This window comes from Athene noctua, chromosome 13 (genome assembly GCF_965140245.1).
Source record: "Athene noctua chromosome 13, bAthNoc1.hap1.1, whole genome shotgun sequence".
Classification (NCBI taxonomy): Eukaryota; Metazoa; Chordata; class Aves; order Strigiformes; family Strigidae; genus Athene; species Athene noctua.
In genome coordinates this window covers 16,092,448-16,112,384 of record NC_134049.1, presented here as the reverse complement: position 1 = coordinate 16,112,384, position 19,937 = coordinate 16,092,448, and the positions used below count along the sequence as shown (strand labels likewise).

Below are 19,937 nucleotides of genomic sequence, written 5' to 3'. Positions count from 1 at the left end.
GCTTGCAAAACACTCGCTAAGCTTGTGACAATGCTCCAAGTGTCCCTGGAGCCAGGGGGGCATGTGGATGCAGCTGGTGGGACCTGCAGCTCAGGCAGAAAATAAAACTATTCCTGAGCTGGCTCTGGGAACAGAGCAGAGGGGCTGAAGGCAGGTTGGCATTGGCTGCAGGTCAGGGCAGCTGCAGTGCTGGGGCTGGCAGAGCTGCTCTCACCCTCAAACATGCTGTGAAAATCCCTGTTTCCAGGAAGCTGGGCACTGGTGGTGCCAGGGAGCATCACCAGTGTGGAGAGCTCGGGGCAGCTGAATGGGGCGCAGGGAAAGCAGAGCCCGCCGCGGCAGGCAGGGCTCAGTGGGGATGGGCACGCAGGGCCTCCTGGCAGGCAGGACCCCTCGGGAACGGGGCCAGTTACAGGGTGACCAGCTGGTGAGTGACTGGGACACCAGCAGCACATGACAGCTCTCGAATTGCTCACCTGGACAGGTGGCAAATGGGGCACTAACCAGGCTCCTCTTGCCTCGGGGGGCCGTGTGACTCCGGGTGGGGATTTGTGTCACAGCACAGTTGGGGTGCTGTCTGAGGTCTGTGCCCAGGGCACCGTGGCAGCCCCTGGCTGTGCTGCACCATGCCACTAGGCTGCTTCTTGGTGTGACCCCTCTGGCATTGCTCAGCCATGGAAGGCGAGTCACAAAACTCCCATCTGACATGTTTTTTCCCCCAACTTCCTCTAAAAGCAGAATCAGCTTGGCTGTGTGGTGCAGATGAACGTGATGCCCCTCCGGGCCCGGGGCCTCCCTGCTAGGCGCAGGATGGGGGACGGAGCACAAACCACCCTGGAGCCGAGCAGGGCCGAGCCAGGCTGTGCTGGTGACAGGCACGTGTGTGGCAGTGCTGGGCAGAGGCGGTGGTGGCCACCCCTGTGATGCAGCTGCCAGGGCTGAGTGGTCGCACCACAGCACTGAATGAAGCACTTTGAGGGGCGCAGGGAGCGGGGGACCCTGCCGTGTGGGCATGGGCTGGCCCCAAGGCTGGGCCATGGCTCCATGGGTGCCTGTGCAGTGGCTGCTCTGTCCTGTGGCCTTTCACAGCCACAAGGGCCAGGCTCTGGGGTGGTGATGGGATGGACCCCGTTCAGCAGGGCTGCACAGAGCCCTGGGGATGCCCACGGGTACCCCCCAGCTCCCACAGCCTCGTGGGGAAGCAGGGGCTGGGGGCTGCCCAGCTACGGCGGAGCCATGTGCCAGTGTCAGCCCCGGGTGCGGGGACTGGCAGGGAGGGGAGGAAGCACAGGAAATCTCGCAATGGCTGTATGGTCAGCACCGGGTTTCCTGTTCCTCCCCAGGAGCCGGAGCTACGCCAGGTCCAGACTGCGCCGGCCTCGGCCCCGAGAGGACACCAGCGCCAGCACCAGCCCCACGGTGGGGACCTCGCGGCATACACAGGTTGGAGGGGCCGTGCTCCAGCGGGGCGCTGGCAGGGACTGGGGACCCCTTTGTGGGGCTGGGGGTGTCTCGGCTCTGGGCCTCTGCGGGGTCGAGGGCTCTTCCAGGGACGTCCTGCCCTGCACAGGGACATGCCCCTGCACCCTCCTGCTGTGCCCTTGCCACGGGACAGGGCACCCCAGAACCACAGCTGGACCAGTTTGTCTCCCAACGGCCATGACGGAGTCCTGGGTGCTGGGACATGTCCAGGCTCAGCACCTTCCTCCGGGGCTCAGCACCCCGTCCCCCTCTTGCCAGCTTCCCACCAGTGCCCTGCAGTGGAACTGCCCTGCCATGGGCACCAGGGTGACAGTGCCAACAGTCAGGATGGGGCCGGGGCTGCCAGACCGTGTGGGGCTGTTGCCCCGGCCAGGGTGGGGGTCATGGCAGTGCTGCTCTCAGGGAGCAGCCCTGCATGCACAGCAGAGGTGACGCTGCTCTTTCTGACGCCAAACTTCCTCCTCCCTGCTCTCAGCCTTCCCGCCTGCTTTGAATGCGCTTTGCAAGGCAGATTGTGGGGGGCAGAGAGGACCCTGGCCCCCGCTGCTGGCTCATGGCGAGGCAGTGGGGTGAGAGGGAGTGCGACGCAAAGGGCCCCAGTTACCAACGAGGGCGGTGCAGGGCGTGAGGCAGCCACCATGCTCAGGCTTTCCTGCCACTCTGCAGCCTCCTCCTACCCAGAACGACAGTGCCATGGGCTTCGGGCCGGAGCTGTGGTGCCCACAGGGGCACAGCGCGCTGCTGCGGCTGCAGGACAATGAGCTGCGTCTCCTGGAGCTGATGAAGAAGTGGATGGCACAGCGTGCCAAGAGCGACCGGCAGTACGCGGGGATGCTGCACCACATGTTCTCCCAGCTGGAGAAGCAGGAGGGCCCCGGGCAGCCCCACACTGGTGACCACGGTGGTCAGATGGCAGAGGTAGGGACACCCTGGGGTGGGAGCGCAGCCCGCAGAGCCTGGTGCAGCGCCGTGATGGAGAGCGGCCGTCCCTGCCCTGTCCCCAGTGCCCTGTCTCCACAGTCCTGGTGGGCGCTGGCGAGCCAGACGGAGACACTGAGCCAGATCCTGCAGCGGCATGCAGAGGAGCTGGCGGCGGGGCCGCTGGCCAAGCTGAGCCTGCTGATCCGCGACAAGCAGCAGCTCCGCAAGGCCTTCAGCGAGCGGTGGCAGCAGCTCAGCCAGGAGTACACCCGGGTACGTGGGTCCTGGGGGATGGGGAGTGGGGAGCCCAATCCGGCTCCACTCCCTTGACACCGTCTCCCTCCCCAGACCACGCAGCAGGAGATGGAGAAGCTGAAGGCTCAGTACCGCAGCCTGGCCCGCGACAGTGCCCAGGCCAAGCGCAAGTACCAGGACGCCATCAAAGGTACCTGCCAACCCAGCTCCCGCCCCGTCCCTGTCCTGCTGTGTCCCCTCCGGGGTCAGGGATGGCTGAAGCACCCTGCGCCCCACGCCAGGGGCAGGGAGAGTCCAGCCTGGCCCATGGGCAGCCAGGCAAATCTCCTGGGCATTACAGCCTTGGGACATTGTGCTGTGGGTCCCTGTGCACGGGAAGGAGTGTGACAGCCCCAATCCCTCTGCCTTCCCTGGCGCCTCCCCAGCCCCTGCCCCAGCCCCTCACCAGCTGCTCAAGGGGGTGTGCTGCAGCGCTGGGACTGGCAGTGTGGCAGCTGCAGGTGTTTTCCCCCCCAGACAAGGAGCGGGACAAGGCGAAGGAGAAGTACGTGCGCAGCCTCTGGAAGCTCTATGCCCTGCACAACCAGTATGTGCTGGCTGTGCAGGCGGCTGCGCTCCACCACCACCACCACTACCAGCGTCTGCTGCCCAGCCTCCACCAGTCCCTCCTCAGCCTGCAGCAGGAGATGGTCCTTGTCCTGTAAGAGCCCTGCCTGCCCCGCACCCCACTGCTGTCCCACTGCCTGTCCCCAGGCACTCTGCAGCCCCTGAGAACCGTCGGTACTCCCTCCTCCCACCAGATCCTTACCAGCCATGTGCACCTTCCCTGCCCCGTTCCCTACCCCTCGCACCGCAGTCCCCACGGTAATGTCCCACGAGATGCAGGGACTGAGGGCGTGAGGCAGTGGGACAAGGCAACTGGCCAGCCCGTGGCAGGGGTGGTGGTTCCTGGCTGCAGGACCCTGGGTTGGGGGGGCACAGGAGCCTGGCAGCCCCCAGCACCCATGTCCCTGCAGGAAGGAGATCCTCGGGGAGTACTATAGCATCAGCAGCCTGGTGCAGGAGGACATGCTGGCTGTGCATCAGGAAATCGCCAGCGCTATCCAGGCCATCGACCCAGCCACCGAGTACAGCAGCTTTGGCCAGAGCCACAGGTAACGGCTGTGCATGGCTGCGGCCACTCCGCTGGGCTCAGCCTTGCCAGTGGCCGGCACGGTGTAGGTGGGAGGCAGAGCCACACTGGGTGCCCACAGGTATGGCTCTGAGGTGCCACCGGCTGTGTCCTTTGACGAGAGCTTGCTGGAGGAGACAGAGGGTCTGGCGCCGGGGGAGCTGCAGCTGAACGAGCTGACCATTGAGAGTGTCCAGCACTCGTGAGTGGGGTTGGGCCACGGGCAGGGGCTGTCGCCGCTGGCAGCATGGCTCAGCACTGGCCAGCACCTGCATCTCTTGCAGCCTGACGTCGGTCGAGGAGGAGCTGGCGGCCACCACGGAAACTGTGAGCAAGAAGGAGCAGCATGTGCGGGAGCTGCAGGCAGAGATCAGGGGCGAGGAGCAGGGCCGGAGCCCCCGGGAGAGGTGAGGTGTAGCGGGCGGGGCGCAAGGGGCCAGGGAAGGCTGGGGACTGACCACCCTGTCCTGTCCCCAGGGTGCACTTGCTGGGCAAGCGGCAGGGGCTGCAGGAGGTGCAGCAGCAGCTTGAGGGCTGCCTCTGCACCCAGGCCAAGCTGCAGGCGCAGCGGGACCTGCTGGCTGGGAAGCTGGAGCAGCTGGGCGCTGGGAAGCCCCTGCCCGCCCTGCCTCTGCAGGAGGATCAGCAGTCGGTGTCCTCCGTGGTGAGTCATGCCCCTGGAACCATGAGGACAGGGCACACCGGGCTCGGGTCACCCCCCCAGCCAGCGCACAGCTCATGCCTCCCCCCAGGAGCAGGAGCGGAGCGGGGCCACAGCACTGGAGACCCTCAAGAACCACATCTCGGGCATCTTCAGCCCCAAGTACTTGGTGGGTCCCTACGGCCACCCTGCCCTCCCACCCAGCACCCCTCGCCCTCTCCTCCGTGCTCCAGCCCATGCTCCCCGCTGCCTGCTGCCCTGGCACCTGCCCTCGCCTCCGGCATGGCCGTGGGAGCATGGCTGGGCTCACTCCTGTTGTCTCCATCCAGCTGCCGCCCCCCGTGCCCCTCATCCCGGAGGTGCAGAAGCCACTGTGCCAGCAGGTCTGGTACCACGGGGCCATCCCACGAGTGGAGGTGCAGGAGCTGCTGACCTGCAGCGGAGATTTCCTGGTGCGAGAGAGCCAGGGAAAGCAGGAGTACGTGCTCAGTGTGCTGTGGGACGGGCAGCCCCGGCACTTCATCATCCAAGCTGCTGATGTGAGTGGCCACAGGCAGGGGAAGATGGCCGGGGTGGCCCTGTGTGGACAGGTGGGGGTCCTGGGTGAGTGCACGGGATGTGTGTGTGTACGAGTTGCGCACACCCCTCCTCGCACGGTCCGAGCATGGAGCGCGGTGTGTGAGCCCTGCCTCACACCTGTGAACTCCCACTCGCGTGTGCTTGCCCTGCCCGGTGTGCGTGTCCCATGTACGCACCCACACATGCACAGCCCTGGTGAGCACAGCCGTGGGTTCGTGCAGGAACGCCCCTGCGCCTCCCCTCCCCACAGAACATGTACTGGCTGGAGGGCGATAGCTTCCCCACCATCCCGCTGCTCATCGAGCACCTCCTGCAGAGCCAGCAGCCCATCACCCGGAAGAGTGGGATCATCCTGGCCAGGGCTGTGCCCAAGGTGACGACGGGCAGTGGGGAGGGAGACAAGTCCCCAGTGCACGGGGCAGCCCTGCCCAGCTCCTTCTCCTGCCTGCAGCTGGGCTGGGAGCCCCAGGCATGCATCTCCAGTCAGACATGGTGACCCAGCCCTGGAAGGGGCTGAGGGCTGAGGATCCTCTTCCAGGGCTGCCTGAGAGGGAGCTGCAGGGGCAGGGGAGGATGTGGGCCTGGGGCAGGTTGGGGGATGGCTCATCGCCTTCGGTGTTCGCTCCCTGCAGGACAAATGGGTGCTCAACCACGAGGATGTGCTGCTGGGGGAGCGCATTGGCCGGGTGAGTCGGGGTGCTCTGGTCCCTGCCTGCAGTCTGTGGGAGGGCAGGTCTGTCCCAGGGGGTCTATGGGAAGGCAGGGCTGTCACAGGGGGTCTGGGGGTGGGCAGGGGTTGCCTCGGGCCATGCTGCGGCAAGCTGGGCCGGTGCACCCATGTCTCTTGGCAGGGTAACTTCGGGGAGGTGTTCAGCGGCCGTCTGCGTGCTGACAACACCCCTGTGGCTGTGAAATCCTGCCGGGAAACCCTCCCACCCGAACTCAAGGCCAAGTTCCTGCAGGAAGCCAGGTCTGTGCGGCCATCATGCTTGCCCTGGCCTGTCTGTCCATCCTCGGGACTTGGGGCTGTTCAAACCCTGCTGGGACTGCAGCATCCTTGTGCCAAGGGCTGTGTCCCTGGGCCTCCTGGGCATGGAGGGGGCCTTTGCCCGGGGCAGCCGGGCCCTGTAAACTCACAGTGCCTTTCCTTGTCCCCCCAGGATCCTGAAGCAGTACAACCACCCGAACATCGTCCGTCTCATCGGTGTTTGCACCCAGAAGCAGCCCATTTACATCGTCATGGAGCTGGTGCAGGGTGAGCAGCCCTGTCCCATGACCCCAGCATGTGCCAGATTGCTGTGGTGTGCCAGGGCAGCCACCCACCAGCTCCACAATCCTGGGCACAGGGGGGGACTTCCTGAGCTTCCTGCGCAGCGAGGGCTCCCACCTGCGAGTGAAGGAGCTGATCAAGATGACAGAGAACGCTGCTGCTGGCATGGAGTACCTGGAGAGCAAGCACTGCATCCACAGGTGGGCTCCAGTGGGGGGGCTGGGTGCTGGGCAGGGCAGGGTGAGCCCCGGAGCCCTCGCTGCCCCCCGGCCCCCGCCAGGCGGAGCCCCCCAGGGACGGCCGGGTGCGCAGCTGACGGCTCGGGGCCATCCCAGGGACCTGGCTGCCCGCAACTGCCTGGTGACGGAGAAGAACACCCTGAAGATTAGTGACTTCGGGATGTCACGAGAGGAGGAGGATGGCGTCTACGCCTCCACAGGAGGGATGAAGCAGATCCCTGTCAAGTGGACTGCCCCAGAAGCACTCAATTACGGTATGGGATGGGGTCATGGCACGGCAGCCCTGCAGCACAGTTGGGAGCCAGGAGTCTGGGGCACACATCCTGCTCCCACACACCTGGTCCTGGGGAGAGCCGGGGCACCCCAGCCCTCATCAGCGCAGGCACAGCCGGGGCAAGCGGTGTTGTGGGTGTCCCCAGCCACTGGCGTCTGTCCCACCCCACGTCCCCAGGCCGATACAGCTCTGAGAGTGATGTCTGGAGCTTTGGGATCCTGCTGTGGGAAGCCTTCAGCCTGGGCGCCGTCCCCTATGCCAACCTCAACAACCAGCAGACACGAGAGGCGGTGGAGCAGGGTGAGGGCCGCGGCTGGAGCCCCGCTCTCAAGGGCCACAGTGGCTCCGCCACAGAGCCGTGTCCATGGGCAGGACGGGGCTGTGGGGGGGCAAGGGGCCGATGGCCCAGGCTGCCACGTCACCCCAAATCCCTGCTGTCCCCCAGGTGTGCGGCTGGACCCCCCCGAGCAGTGCCCGGAGGAGGTGTACCGGCTGATGCGGCGGTGCTGGGAGTACGACCCCCGCAAGCGGCCCAGCTTCAGCGTCGTCCACCAGGACCTCATCGGCATCCGCAAGAAACACCGGTGAGGGGCAGCTCAGGGCCAAGGGCAGCGCCCTGCCAGCCCCGCGTCCGTCCCGCCGGCAGCGTCCGTCCCTCGGGCAGTGCCTGCCTGGGCAGCGGGTGCTGTGGGGCAGCCGGGCGCGGCCGTGCCCCCACCCACCCCGGGGCAGGGGGTCCCGCACGCCCCGGGGACACGGCACTCGCTGCTCCTGCGGGATCGATCCTGTGTAATAAACAAACGAGCTCTGCAGCACCGTGTCTGTGGGGGGACACAGACCCCCTGGGAGCCTGTGCTACACCCGGGACAGGGCACACTGGGACTAGGAACACAGGGAATGGGGGCACTGGGACAGGGGCACCGGGAACTCGACGCGGCCCCGGGGTACGGGAGGTATGTCCGGGTGCGTCCCCGGGGCCGCGGGGCGATGGCCGGGTCTATCCCGGGGCCCGTGGGGGTCCCGGCCGTGTCGGTTCCGGCCCCGCGGCCGCCCGGCGGAGCCGCCTCCCGGCGGGGCGGGCAAACGGCGGGGCCGGGGCCGGGCTGAGGCCCGGGCGGGCGGGGCGGCGGGCGGGGCCTGGCCCATCCCGGCCGCGGCAGCCGGCGGGCCCGGGGAGGGCGATGTGAGGCGCCGGGACGGGCCGCGGAGCCGCCCAGGGTAAGAGCGGAGCGGCCGCGCCCCCGGAGCCGGCCCCGGCCCTCCCCGGCCCGGCCCTCCCGGCTTCGGCCCTCCCCGGCCCCGGCCCTCCCCGGCCCCGCTCTCCTCCCCGCGCCGGGCCGCGCCGCGGAGGCCCCGGGCTGCCCGGCTCGGCGGGGCCGCCGCGGCCTGCGCCTGCTCCTGCTCCTGCTCCTGCCCCGGCCCCGGCCCCGGCCCCGGCCCCGGCCCCGGCCCCGGCCCCGGCCCCGGCCCCGGCCCCGGCCCCGCTGTCGCTGCCCCCGTCCTCGCCTGGCCCCCCTGTCCACAGCCCCGCGCCGAGCTGGGCCCCAGGCGCCCCCGGCCCCGTTCAGCTCCAGCCCGGGCTATAAATACCCGGCGGTGGATTAAGCCAAGTAGGACGCGGGGGGGCGGCAGACGAGGAGGAGGAGGAGGGTGGTGGTGGCCACGTTTTGGCAAGAGGTGGGCAGGGCGCGGGGGCACCGCGCTGTGCTGCCCGACCCCGGGACCCCGGTGGGGCTCAGCCCAGGGCAAGGAGTCACCGTCCTGTCCCATCCCATCCCGTCCCATCCCATCCTGTCTCTCCCATCCCATCCCCTCCTGTCCCATCCATCCCATCCTGTCCTCAGCCCCAGCCCTGTGGCCAGGCTGGCTGGGCCACCGCAGTCGCTCCGTCCCGGTTCAGGTCTGTCCCTGTGGCCCTCCGGGATGAAGCTGAAGAAGCAGGTGACAGTGTGTGGAGCTGCCATCTTCTGCGTTGCTGTCTTCTCCCTCTACTTGATGCTGGACCGGGTGCAGCATGACCCAACGCGCCACCAGAGTGGGGGCAACTTCCCCAGGGTGAGCAGCAGGGCCGTGGGGACAGGCCAGCGGGCCAGGGCCGGTCCTGCGGGGCCAGCTGGCACAGCCTGAGGCCGTTTGGCTGCCTGGGCAAGGGCTCGTTCCCTGTGGGTGCCAGGACCCCCCCTGCTCTGACCATGGCGTCTGTGTCCCCAGAGTCAGATCTCGGTGCTGCAGAACCGCATCGAGCAGCTGGAGCAGCTGCTGGAGGAGAACCACGAGATCATCAGCCACATCAAAGACTCGGTGCTGGAGCTGACGGCCCACGCAGAGGGGCCGCCAGTGCTGCCCCACCACAAGCCAAATGGCTCCTGGGTGCTACCGCCAGAGAGTCGCCCGAGCTTCCTCTCCGTCTCCCCACAGGACTGCCAGTTCGCCCTGGGGGGCAAGGGCCAGAGCCCAGACCTGCAGGTGAGGGACCGGCACCTCGGCCTGGCAGCCCTGGGCCCAGCCCTGCCAGCACCAGGGGGTACCGGCGCGTCCATGGGGTCCCTGCGCTCTTGGAGGTCCCTCAGCCCAGTGTCCGCCCTGAGCCCTTCTGCCCCCCTGCAGATGCTGGCTGTGTACTCCCTGTTGCCCTTTGACAATCAGGACGGCGGCGTGTGGAAGCAGGGCTTCGATATCACCTACGAGCCCAGTGAGTGGGACACTGAGCCCCTGCAGGTGTTTGTGGTACCGCACTCTCACAACGACCCAGGTGAGCAGCCACGGAAGGTGACCAGGGGAGGGGGAGGGCTGGCCAAGCCCCCATTGCCCCACGCTACTGCTGGGGAGGGGCTGGGCCTGTGCAGTGACCCCCCCACCCTGCTGGCAGGCTGGATCAAGACCTTCGACAAGTACTACTATGACCAGACGCAGCACATCCTCAACAGCATGGTGCTGAAGATGCAGGAAGACCCGCGCCGGCGCTTCATCTGGTCCGAGATCTCCTTCTTTTCCAAGTGGTGGGACAACATCAGTGCCCAGAAGCGGGCTGCGGTGCGGAGGTAGGGTTGTTGGCCAGGCCCCGCTGCCCGGTGCGGGCAGGGCCCTGTGGGAGACACTGGCTGCGGGCACGGGGTGTGCGAGGGAGGGGCCCTGGGGAGACGAAGGCAGTGGCCACGGGCTCTGTGCTGCTCACCATGGGGTGCCCTGGCAGTGCCAGCAACCTTTCAGTGCCACAAGACTCAAAAACATGGCAGCGTGGAGTGGGAACCAGGGAGCTGCCAGCGGCGGAGGCCCTGAGGGGCCGGCGGGGTGCCAGTCTCGCCCTGTGGGGCTGGGAAACTCCTTCTCGTTGCTGTAAGCACGAGTGCTGCCGCAGAGCTGGAGCACTGCCACTGCCTTGCAGGGTCCAGGGCACCCTCAGTGTGGTGGGGGACCTGGAGAGCAGGATTGTGTGGTGGGACGGGGCCCCCTCATCAGCCCCCCTGCCCTGGGAGGGTTGGTGGGTGAGGACAGAGGGAACTGGATGGTGGGGATGGGCTCTGGTCAGGGTCTTGGCCAATGTGGTGCTGAGGAGGGGTCTGTCTGCGTGGTAATGGTGTGGGGACACGGCAGCCAGGGCTTGTGTAGGCTGTGGGTAGGACCCAGGTGGCTCCAAGGCCGGGAGGAGGCTCAGCCACAGACATGGGGCTCATGGCGGGGCTCTGGCCCGAGCTGGCCCCATATTGTGTGTCCGTCTCGCAGGCTGGTTGGCAACGGGCAGCTGGAGATGGTGACGGGTGGCTGGGTGATGCCTGACGAGGCCAACTCCCACTACTTCGCCATGATCGACCAGCTGATCGAGGGGCACCAGTGGCTGGAGAAGAACATTGGTGAGAGCTGGGCGGGAGCACTGGCTGGGGACCCGCTCAGTGTGCTGGCGGGCAGCCCCGTCGCTGGCGGGAGGCGAGGGGCTGATGGCTCTCGGTGTCTGCAGGCGTGATGCCACGGTCAGGCTGGGCCGTTGATCCCTTCGGGCACAGCTCCACCATGCCCTACCTGCTGAAGCGCTCCAACCTGACCGGCATGCTCATCCAGCGCGTTCACTACGCCATCAAGAAGCACTTTGCCGCCACCCAGAACCTGGAGTTCATGTGGAGACAAACATGGGGTGAGGGGCTGTGGGAGGGGACTGCCGAGGGAATCCTGCCAGGGCGGGGGGCAGCAGGGAACAGCTACCCACTGCTTTCTGCTGCCAAGCTGAGCCAAGCGTGGTTTTGGCCTGTGGGACAGTCCTGGGGTGACTCCCCAGCTGCCTCCACGCCCAGCACTCTGGGTGAGGCCACTGGGCTCTGCATGGGTGAGCTGGTGTGCCAGGTCTGCTCTGCCCCTGCCACTGTCCCCATGGGCCCCCCTGCTCGGGGACAGGCGAGGAAGAGCTGTCATTGGTGCTCACCTGCCCTTGGTCCCACAGATCCAGACACCAGCACCGACATCTTCTGCCACATGATGCCCTTCTACAGCTATGACGTGCCCCACACCTGTGGGCCAGACCCTAAGATCTGCTGCCAGTTTGACTTCAAACGCCTGCCGGGGGGCCGGATCAACTGCCCGTGGAAGGTGCCTCCCCGAGCCATCACTGATGCCAACGTGGCCGAGCGGTGAGTGCTGCAGGGCAGGGACGAGTGGCTCCAAGCCCCATAGCCCGGGCCAGCAGCCAGCCTCATGCTCTGGCCCCCCACGGCAGAGCCCAGCTGCTGCTGGACCAGTACCGCAAGAAGTCCAAGCTGTACCGCAGCAAGGTGCTGCTGGTGCCCCTGGGAGACGATTTCCGCTACGACAAGCCGCAGGAGTGGGATGCCCAGTTCCTCAACTACCAGCGCATCTTCGACTTCCTCAACTCCCGGCCCAACCTCCATGTCCAGGTACCTGCCGAGAGCTCCGGGGCAGCGCAGGGGTCTGCGGGGAGCAGGGCCTCACAGGCAGAGGTTATGGGGAGGCCACCCCAGAGCCCAGTAGGAGGGCAGGCAGTGCTGGGAGGGGTGGTGGGAGCCTCCCAGTGCCCTCCCAGCACCCTCCCAGCGCTCTCCCAGCTCAGGGCTGTGTGTGCTGTGCTGCAGGCGCAGTTTGGGACGCTCTCCGACTACTTTGATGCCCTGTATAAGAAGGTGGGCATTGTGCCAGGGATGAAGCTGCCTGGGTTCCCAGTGCTGAGCGGGGATTTCTTCTCCTACGCGGACCGGGAGGATCACTACTGGACAGGCTACTACACCTCCCGGCCTTTCTACAAGAGCCTCGACCGGGTGCTGGAGGCCCATCTCCGGTGAGGGGAAGCAGGCCGGGTGCCGGGGCAGGTGTTCTGTGCCGGGTGTGCCAGGCAGCACTGGGTAGTCCCGTGGTTTGTGACCCATCGCCAACGTGCTGGGGGTGGCTCGAGCAGTGTCAAACCTTTTCTCAGCCCCAGTGTCCCCCCCTGCCCTCCCCACAGCTGTGTCCCTGTGCACAGAGAGTGTGTGGGCTGGGCAGGCGTCTCCTTTTCCCTCTGTCCTGGCACTGCTCGGCCCGGAATGTTGGGGTGCCAGGGCAGGCGCCCTCAGTGACAACATCCCTGCGCAGGGGGGCAGAGATCCTGTACAGCCTGGCCCTTGCCCACACCCGCCGCGCTGGTGCTGACAGCAGGTACCCGCTCTCCGACTACGCCCTGCTGAGCAACGCCCGCCGCAACCTGGGCCTCTTCCAGCACCACGACGCCATCACCGGCACCGCCAAGGAGGCCGTGGCGGTTGACTATGGAGTCCGGTGCGTGCAGGGGGCCGGGGTGCAGCCTTGTTTCGGGTGGGAGTGTGGTTGGGTGTGGAAGTCCTGTGGGGAGGTGGAGGCTGTTGGGGGGATGGTCGTGCTGGCTCACTCTGCCCGTGCCGCAGGCTGCTCCACTCCCTCAATAACCTCAAGCGCGTCATCATCAATGCTGCCCATTACCTCGTGCTGGGGGACAAGGACACCTACCACCACGACCCCGCTGCACCCTTCCTCGGCACGGTGAGCAGCGCCCTGCCCCATGGCTCCCTGTGCCCTGCCACGGCCAGGCTGGCACAGGCGGTGGGCGCAGCATGGCTCTGACTGCTCCTCTCCCCAGGATGACACGCGCCCCAGCCAGGACTCCCTCCCGGAGAGGACGGTGCTCAGAATGGACACCTCGCCCCGGTAGGAGCTGCCTGGGGGCTTGTGGGGCTGGAGAGGGGCAGCAACAGGGGGTACCGGGGCTGTGTGAAACAGTGGGTGGGTGCCACAGGACCCGTGGGCGCTGCAGGGCTGGGGCAGCTATCCCTGTGTGACCCCGCGCGCAGGTTCCTGGTGGTATTCAACCCACTGGAGCAGGAGCGCCTGAGCGTGGTGCCGGTGCTGGTGGACTCCCCACACGTGCGTGTGCTCTCCGAGGAGGGGCAGCCACTGCCTTCCCAGCTCAGCGCACGCTGGAGCTCCGCCACTGACGCTGTGCCTGACGTCTACCAGGTATGGCCAGGACGCCCCGTGGGCCCTCTGTGGGTACAAGTGTGCCCGTACTGCGGTGCGAGCTCCAGCAGCTGCCCACCCCTGGAAGGGCTGGCTCAGCTCTGCGTGCTGCCTGCAGGTGTCTGTTCTGGCCCGCCTACCTGCACTGGGGCTGCGGGTGCTGCAGCTGCACAAGTCCCTCGATGGCCACACCGTGCTGAAATCTTCCGTGCGCCTGTACCTGCATGGCCGGGACTTGCCTGTGCGCAAGCAGGAGGCCGTGCCCATGCACGTCTTCCCGGCCGCCGCTGATGATTTCTGCCTGGAGAACCAGCACCTGCATGCCTGCTTCTCGGGCCGCTCGGGGCTGCTGCAGGTGAGGGCAGGGGGCTGTCAGCTGGCACAGGGGTGAAGGAGGGCAGGGGGGACACGATGCTGCCTTGCCCAACACATGCTCACCATCGTGCCGGCCCGCAGAGCATCCGCCGTGCTGGGGAGGAGCGGGAGCAGAGGGTGAGCAGCGAGTTCCTTGTCTATGGCACCAGGACCTCCAAGGACAAAAGCGGAGCCTATCTCTTTCTGCCTGATGGCGAGGCCAAGGTACAGGGACCACCTCTGAGAGCCAGCTGGCAGCCGAGCCACGGCCACGTGCCTTCCTGCAGGCAGCAGCCTCAGTGCAGCCCTCCTTCCCCTATAGCCCTATGCCCCCAAGGACCCCCCAGTAGTGCGGGTGACGGAGGGACCCCTCTTCTCGGAGGTCGCCAGCTACTACCAGCATGTCCAGACCGTGGTGCGGCTTTACAACGTGCCAGGTGAGACAATGGGAGGCTGTGCCGGGGAGGTCACCAGCCCCGGGGCACCGGGTGATGCTGCCTGATCAGGGGCCCAGCCCCTCACTGCCTGCCCGCAGGGGTGGAGGGCCTGTCCCTGGACCTGTCTTGCCTGGTGGACATCCGTGACCACATCAACAAGGAGCTGGCCCTGCGCTTCAGCACCGACATCGAGAGTGGTGACACCTTCTTCACAGACCTCAACGGTTTCCAGGTATCTGACAGCCTGTGGAGGGACAGCAGCTGCCCCTGGGGGGATGGTCCCCGTCCTCCACCGCAGGAGCCACCTCCAGCCACTGACCTCTGTCTCTTGGCAGATCCAGCCCCGCCGGTACCAGCGGAAGCTGCCGCTGCAGGCCAACTTCTACCCCATGCCCGCCATGGCTTACATCCAGGACGCACAGAGCCGCCTGACACTGCACACAGCCCAGGCCCTGGGGGTCTCCAGCCTCAGCAGCGGTGAGCCAGCCCTGTGGGGGCCGTGGGCAGTGACCTGGGGTGGGAGTCTGCCACAGAGCCGTGGGGTGCTGGCGAGGAGGGTGCTCCGGTCCTGCTGTTTCTGGGGGCTCCCCGGTCTTGTAGGAGCATTGAGGGGCTGTGGGGGGCAGCTGGCCCCTGTTAAATCTGGGGTGCTGGTCCCATTTTTCGCAGGCCAGCTGGAGGTGATCCTGGACAGGCGCCTGATGCAGGATGACAACCGGGGCCTGGGCCAAGGGCTGAAGGACAACAAACGGACCTGCAACCGGTTCCGCCTCCTCCTGGAACGCCGCACCACTGCCAGCAAGGTGCGTGGGCTGTGAGGCTGCAGGATGGGTGTCGGGCATGGCGCTGCTAGCCCAGAGCCCAGCCCTGCCTTGGGAAGGTGTGACTGGCTGCGGGGTCTCCTCCCCTGCTGCCCCGTGGCCCCCGGGCCATCACTGTGCAGGGACGGGCTGGAGCAGGGGGCTGTGGGGAGAGTGGGGCCTGTCCCGCAGGTGGGAGGCGGTGCCATGCTGTCCTCGTAATCACCATGTTCTTGTCCCGTCCCCTCGCTGCTCTCTCTGCTCTGCATGCAACATGTCACCTGTTCAGAGCTCCGGCTTCTTTTCCAAACTGGCCTCCGTGTTTAAAGCCTTGGGCTTCCCCAGCGCCAGGACTGGCAGCCCAGAGGTAATGCCTGGCCTGGCCCCACCATCTCTCCCTGTCTCGTGCTCTAGCTGCTAGCAACTAGCCTAGCCAGGCCCCGTAGTCCGACTGTCGGTTAGCCAGGCTCTGTGCAGGTTGCCCGGCCGGCAGCCTCCCTCCCTGTTTTTGGGCATGGGGGAAAGGGCCATGCCTGGGCGGGGGCAGCTCCGGGTGTCCTGTGCCTGTTCTCCGACTGCTGCTGGAGAGGCTGCAAGGAGCAGGAGGCCCTGGGGGCCCTGTCCCAGCTCTGCCTGGCCCTGCATCTCCCCTGACCCTGGGCTCTTTGGCAGGTGCAGGATGGGCGCCCCATCAGCTTCCCCTCCCTGCTGAGCCACATCACCTCCATGCACCTGAACGCTGAGGCCCTGGTCATGCCCGTGGCCCAGGAGAAGCCAGCCCTGCCAGCCCTGCGCTCCTTCACGCCCCTTTCCACCACCCTCCCCTGCGACTTCCACATCCTTAACCTGCGGATGCTGCAGGCAGAGGTGAGCTGCGTCCTGGGAGCAGGGCAGGCATGGCCCGGGGGCACCAGGACTCTCAGGGGGGTCTTGCCCTTGCTGTCTCTGGCCTTGCACTTCACACCCCGGCTCCCCGGCAGGATGACTCGCTACCCTCGGCTGAGGCAGCCCTGATCCTGCACCGCAAAGGCTTTGACTGCAGCCTTGAAGCCAAGAACCTGGGCTTTAACTGCACCACCAGCCAGGGCAAGGTAGGACTGAGCTGCCGCCTCCACCTGCCGCTGGGCCGCAGCCAGGCCAGGGCCCCCGACGTGTCTGGCGCCAGCTCTGCCTCTGGCATCCTGTGCTTATGCCGAGCTGGGACAGAGGCTGGAGGGGAGCTGGGTCCCCCAGCACCAGAGCCCCTCTGCTCCTTGCCCAGGAAAAGCTGGAGGATGTTGGTTTCTCGTAAAGGGGGTCTGGAGATGTTTACAAGCTCTGCACCCCCCAGCGAGGAAGAGCAGAGCCTGGACTGGGTCAGGGGGTGCCATGGGCGGCTGCTGGCACGGCATGCGGGGCTGCGCCGAGCACGGTGCTGCACTGCCAGGCACCGTGTCCCGCTCACCTGGGCTGCCCACCCTTCTCCCTCTTCTCTCCCCAGCTGGCCCTGGGCAGCCTGTTCCAGGGGCTGGAGCTGGGCTCCCTGCAGCCCACCTCGCTGACTTTGATGTACCCGCTGGGCACGGCCTCCAACAGCACCAGCATCCACCTGGACCCCATGGAAATCGCCACTTTCCGCATCCGCCTGGGGTAGCGTGTCCCGGGGCAGGAGAGGAGCAGACGGGCTGGGAGCAGCTGCCAAGCCCAGCAGCACCAGTGCAGCCCAGGAGCGGCTGGGCCAACGGGCCCACAGCAGGCAGGCAGGCGCTGGGCAGGAGGTGCTGGACTTGCAAAGGCTGCTGCCTTCTAATTTATTAGTCCTGTGTTCTCAGATAGATTTCAGAAGCAAACTGCTGTGGCCAGGCTGCGCGGAGGCTGCTGGATGCTGCCTGGGTGTAGAGGCCACAGGCCAGGCGCTGCTCCAAGCTGAGCGCAGCTGGCAGGGGCAGCGGGCCGGGCTCTGCCGCTGCCCATGGTGTGGACACGGCTACCCTGCTGCCTTTGCGTGGCTGCCCGGGAGGGTGCCCACCCTGGCGTTTGGGGATGGGCTCCCCGCAACCCGTGGGGCAGCATGGGGGCTGCCAGGAGCTTGATGGGGCAGGGGAGGTGCTGTGGACTGGAGACAGAGCTCGCCTGGAGCTTGTAGGAAACATGAGGCTGTTTCCAAGGGACCCGGCCTGTGTCTGGTTTGTGATTCTCGCGCTGGTCGCGTGGGGGACAGGCAGTGGTGCTCCAGAGACCCACAGCGCCCTGAGGCAGCGGGGAGGCAGGCTGGGAGCTGGGGTCATGGCCAGTCAGGGGGTGCTGGGTGGGTTGCTGGGGCTATGCCGTGCTCGGCTCTGTGGGATCCCTGGGGCTGAGAGGCTGATGGCACCAGCCAGGCCCAGCCGTGCTCAGGGGTGGGCAGTGCTGGGGGCTGGCAGGAGTAAGGGGGATGGGGTGCAGGCAGAAGTTAGACAGCTCCCTGTGCAGGCAGCAGCGTCCGAGTGACGCGTGGGAATGGCCTCTCCCAAATTCAGCCCCTTTAGCAGCCTTCCAGTGTCAGCCTGGCAGCCTGGTCTCCACTGGGGCTGCTGGTGGCTGAGGGGCATGTGCTGACCGTTATGGTTGGACCCCCCTGGCACCCCAGCAAGGGGGCCCAGCCCAGCAGGGAGGGGATGGGGGGGATGTTGTTTGCTGCTGCACCCACACATGCACCCCTGTGCTGCCGGTCTGCAGTGCCCCAGGGGCTGTGGGCAGCCACGTCACCAGGAGCATCCTCCTGGTTGCTGTGGGGATTGCGGGGGCCGCTTCGTTCCCCTGGCCCCCCTGGGGCTATTTACTGCGCAGGGTGCTAGCGCCGAGGGCCGCAGGGAGGGCTGGCGAGGAGATGGTGCTGGCTGAGCTCTGTCTTGGTTTCCCGCACAGTCTCCGGCACAGCCCGCATCCCACGGGCTCGCCCCTGGCCCTGGGTAGGGGCAGGTGCGTGGAGCTGGTACGGCCCAGCCACGGCAGCTCAGCCCCTCGCACGGCCCCAGGGGCAGCCTGGCACAAGGCAGGACCCCGGGGGTGTGAAGGGGCTGCAGGGCTGTGCGGGGAGCAGGGGGGCACAGCCCTGCACTGGCACAGCGCAACACCAGCGGCTCTGCCAGAGCCTGGCTAATGGTGTGGCTGGCAGGGAGCCAGGCTGCGGGCACAGGGCCCACTGCCTGCCAGGACTGGGCTGCCGAGGGGCTGCAGTACCCCCAGCCCAGGGGCCAGCCGCTTGCCCAGCCGGGCCTGTGGCCCCCACCCGCCACACCTGGATCCCCAGGTGGATGAGGTGCCCAACCAGCAACCACGGAGCTGGCAACCCACTGCGGGGTGGGGAAGGCGCCTGCAATCCTGCACTTGGCCCCCGAGAAGCTCATTAGCGATGCTCCCGCCTCCCGCCCCGGTCCCTGTGGAGCGGGCAGCCAGCGCAGGAGGCTCTAATGGCTTCGAGCGGCTCTTGATGGGCCGCGATGGAGGCGGGAGCAGGAGGGGCTGTGGTTTCTGCCTCCGCCAGAGCCAGAGCTGCCTCTGCCCAGGGTCGGCCAGGAAGATGCTGAGTGGGCTCCTGCTCCAGCTGCTCCTCACCACGGCTCTGTGCCCCGGCCTCCTCGGGACAGGTATGACCCCGCTCCTGCTCCTCCTGCTCCCTGAACCCATCCTCCCTGTCCCTGCGGGGGTCTCGTCCCTTCTGGGCTGCTCCTGCTGGCCCATGGTGGAGACTGGGAGGTCGGCACTGGGATGGTGGGCCAGGTGAGGTGAGGCTGGTCCCGTGGCAGCGTGTCTGTGGGGTGAGAAGTGCTGTCCCTGGGATGTGGTGGGGAACAGAAAGGGGGTTCAGCACAGGGAGATCCAGACTGGTCTGTGGGCTTTCCCCTCCCTTCTGCTGCCATCATGCTCCTTGCTCGTCTCTGTCCTTGCTGGGGCAATGGGGAGCGCTGGAGGTCACAGCACACGTGGACTGCCAGGAGCCAGGGCCTTGTGGGGCTGCACTGGAGCCCAGCCATGACCCAAACCCATCCTAAGAACCGAGCCAGGGGCTCCTGTGCCGTGATGGCAAGGCCCCACAGGACTGGGGTGCACCCAGCCCAGCCTGTCCCTGCTGGGGCAGGCTCCACTCTGCCGCATCCCTGTGAGGTTCTGTCTTGCCAGAGCTGGCAATGCATCCCACCAGCACCATGTCGGCTGCCGGCATGCTGACTCTCCTCGATGTAATGGCTGAGCCCAGCGTGTACCCCGCTCTCGGGCTTTGTGGCACCCCACCAAGCACCTGCTCCTTGCCGCAGTCTCAGTGAAGAACCTGCACCTCTGCGAGGGCTACATGGGCCCTGGCGGCCGCTACCACCCCGGCTTCTACTGCCCGCGGCTGAGTGACCCAGCCGGCCACCGCTACTGCTGCTGGCCCAGCCCACACGCCCTCAAATCCTGCTGCTCCCAGCCAGTCTTGGAGGCCCTCACCGGGGTGAACCTCTCCAGCCTGGCCGGCCCAGGCCTCCTCCGGTGAGTGGGGCTGCAGCCTGGCTGTGCTGTTTGGGGCAGGGGCTGTGCTGCCTGGGAGGTGGGAGGGGGTGGTGGGGACTCCTGGCATGGCCCCAGGGAGTTGCTGTGGCTGCTGGAGGTGAACAGTGTCACCCTGAAGTCCAAACCTGCCCCCAGCCAGGCCCTTCCCAGCACAGAGGTGCTGGGAGGGACCATGGCCACCCCGTCCTGAGGTGGCCCCCCTTCCCCCCTCCAGGAATCCCCTGGCCCTGCCCTTTGTGGGCCTCTATGGGCTCCTCATCCTCCTCCTCATGGCCATCGACCTCTTCCACTTCTACCGGACCCGCCGCTGCCACCTCGGCCGCCTCCTGCCCTGCACCTGCCGCCTGCCCCGCGGACTCCCGGGGGGACGCCAGACCCGCTCCCGGACACCCCGCGGCCCCGGGGGGCTCCTGCCGCCGCTGACGCCCCGTGGACGGGCCTGCTGAGGGGAGGGGGGGGGGGGAAGGGGGGGGTACGGGGAGGGGGGGGGGGGGAAGGGGGGGGTACGGGGCGG

General features: G+C 67.2%; 3 protein-coding genes across 10 annotated transcripts; all 3 read left to right on the top strand.

Moving 5' to 3' along the window:
• Positions 1 to 1,310: 1,310 nt before the first annotated feature.
• On the top strand, positions 1,311 to 7,640 carry FES (FES proto-oncogene, tyrosine kinase). Of its 6 annotated transcripts, none has more exons than XM_074916964.1 (19): positions 1,311 to 1,433; positions 2,236 to 2,400; positions 2,503 to 2,676; positions 2,752 to 2,848; positions 3,175 to 3,358; positions 3,675 to 3,812; positions 3,912 to 4,031; positions 4,114 to 4,236; positions 4,307 to 4,493; positions 4,582 to 4,659; positions 4,820 to 5,029; positions 5,320 to 5,442; positions 5,702 to 5,755; positions 5,921 to 6,039; positions 6,230 to 6,324; positions 6,416 to 6,539; positions 6,675 to 6,832; positions 7,030 to 7,152; positions 7,298 to 7,640. In XM_074916964.1, exons 1-19 carry the CDS (start codon positions 1,311 to 1,313, stop codon positions 7,438 to 7,440), a joined length of 2,538 nt encoding a protein of 845 aa, XP_074773065.1. In that variant the 3' UTR covers positions 7,441 to 7,640. The 6 variants fall into 6 exon arrangements, with proteins under 6 accessions (XP_074773065.1, XP_074773066.1, XP_074773068.1 ...); XM_074916965.1 differs by having other exon boundaries at positions 1,349 to 1,443; positions 2,149 to 2,400; XM_074916967.1 differs by having other exon boundaries at positions 1,349 to 1,443; positions 2,149 to 2,400; positions 6,998 to 7,152.
• Positions 7,641 to 7,989: 349 nt separating this feature from the next.
• On the top strand, positions 7,990 to 16,814 carry MAN2A2 (mannosidase alpha class 2A member 2). Of its 3 annotated transcripts, XM_074917168.1 has the most exons (25): positions 7,990 to 8,070; positions 8,697 to 8,907; positions 9,064 to 9,153; positions 9,271 to 9,318; positions 9,460 to 9,604; positions 9,722 to 9,893; positions 10,576 to 10,703; positions 10,808 to 10,981; positions 11,285 to 11,471; positions 11,558 to 11,735; positions 11,931 to 12,133; positions 12,427 to 12,609; positions 12,735 to 12,849; positions 12,947 to 13,014; positions 13,158 to 13,323; positions 13,442 to 13,678; positions 13,780 to 13,902; positions 14,000 to 14,114; positions 14,213 to 14,346; positions 14,450 to 14,591; positions 14,784 to 14,917; positions 15,204 to 15,281; positions 15,587 to 15,781; positions 15,895 to 16,005; positions 16,395 to 16,814. In XM_074917168.1, the coding sequence occupies exons 2-25, from the start codon at positions 8,776 to 8,778 to the stop codon at positions 16,545 to 16,547; spliced, it is 3,411 nt and encodes a 1,136-aa protein (XP_074773269.1). In that variant the 5' UTR covers positions 7,990 to 8,070; positions 8,697 to 8,775; the 3' UTR covers positions 16,548 to 16,814. The 3 variants fall into 3 exon arrangements, with proteins under 3 accessions (XP_074773269.1, XP_074773267.1, XP_074773268.1); XM_074917166.1 differs by having other exon boundaries at positions 9,064 to 9,318; XM_074917167.1 differs by lacking the exon at positions 15,204 to 15,281 and having other exon boundaries at positions 9,064 to 9,318.
• A 1,473-nt stretch (positions 16,815 to 18,287) lies between these two features.
• On the top strand, positions 18,288 to 19,869 carry LOC141965652 (uncharacterized). Its single transcript, XM_074917502.1, has 3 exons — positions 18,288 to 18,522; positions 19,189 to 19,402; positions 19,638 to 19,869. The coding sequence occupies exons 1-3, from the start codon at positions 18,288 to 18,290 to the stop codon at positions 19,867 to 19,869; spliced, it is 681 nt and encodes a 226-aa protein (XP_074773603.1).
• Positions 19,870 to 19,937: the final 68 nt, after the last annotated feature.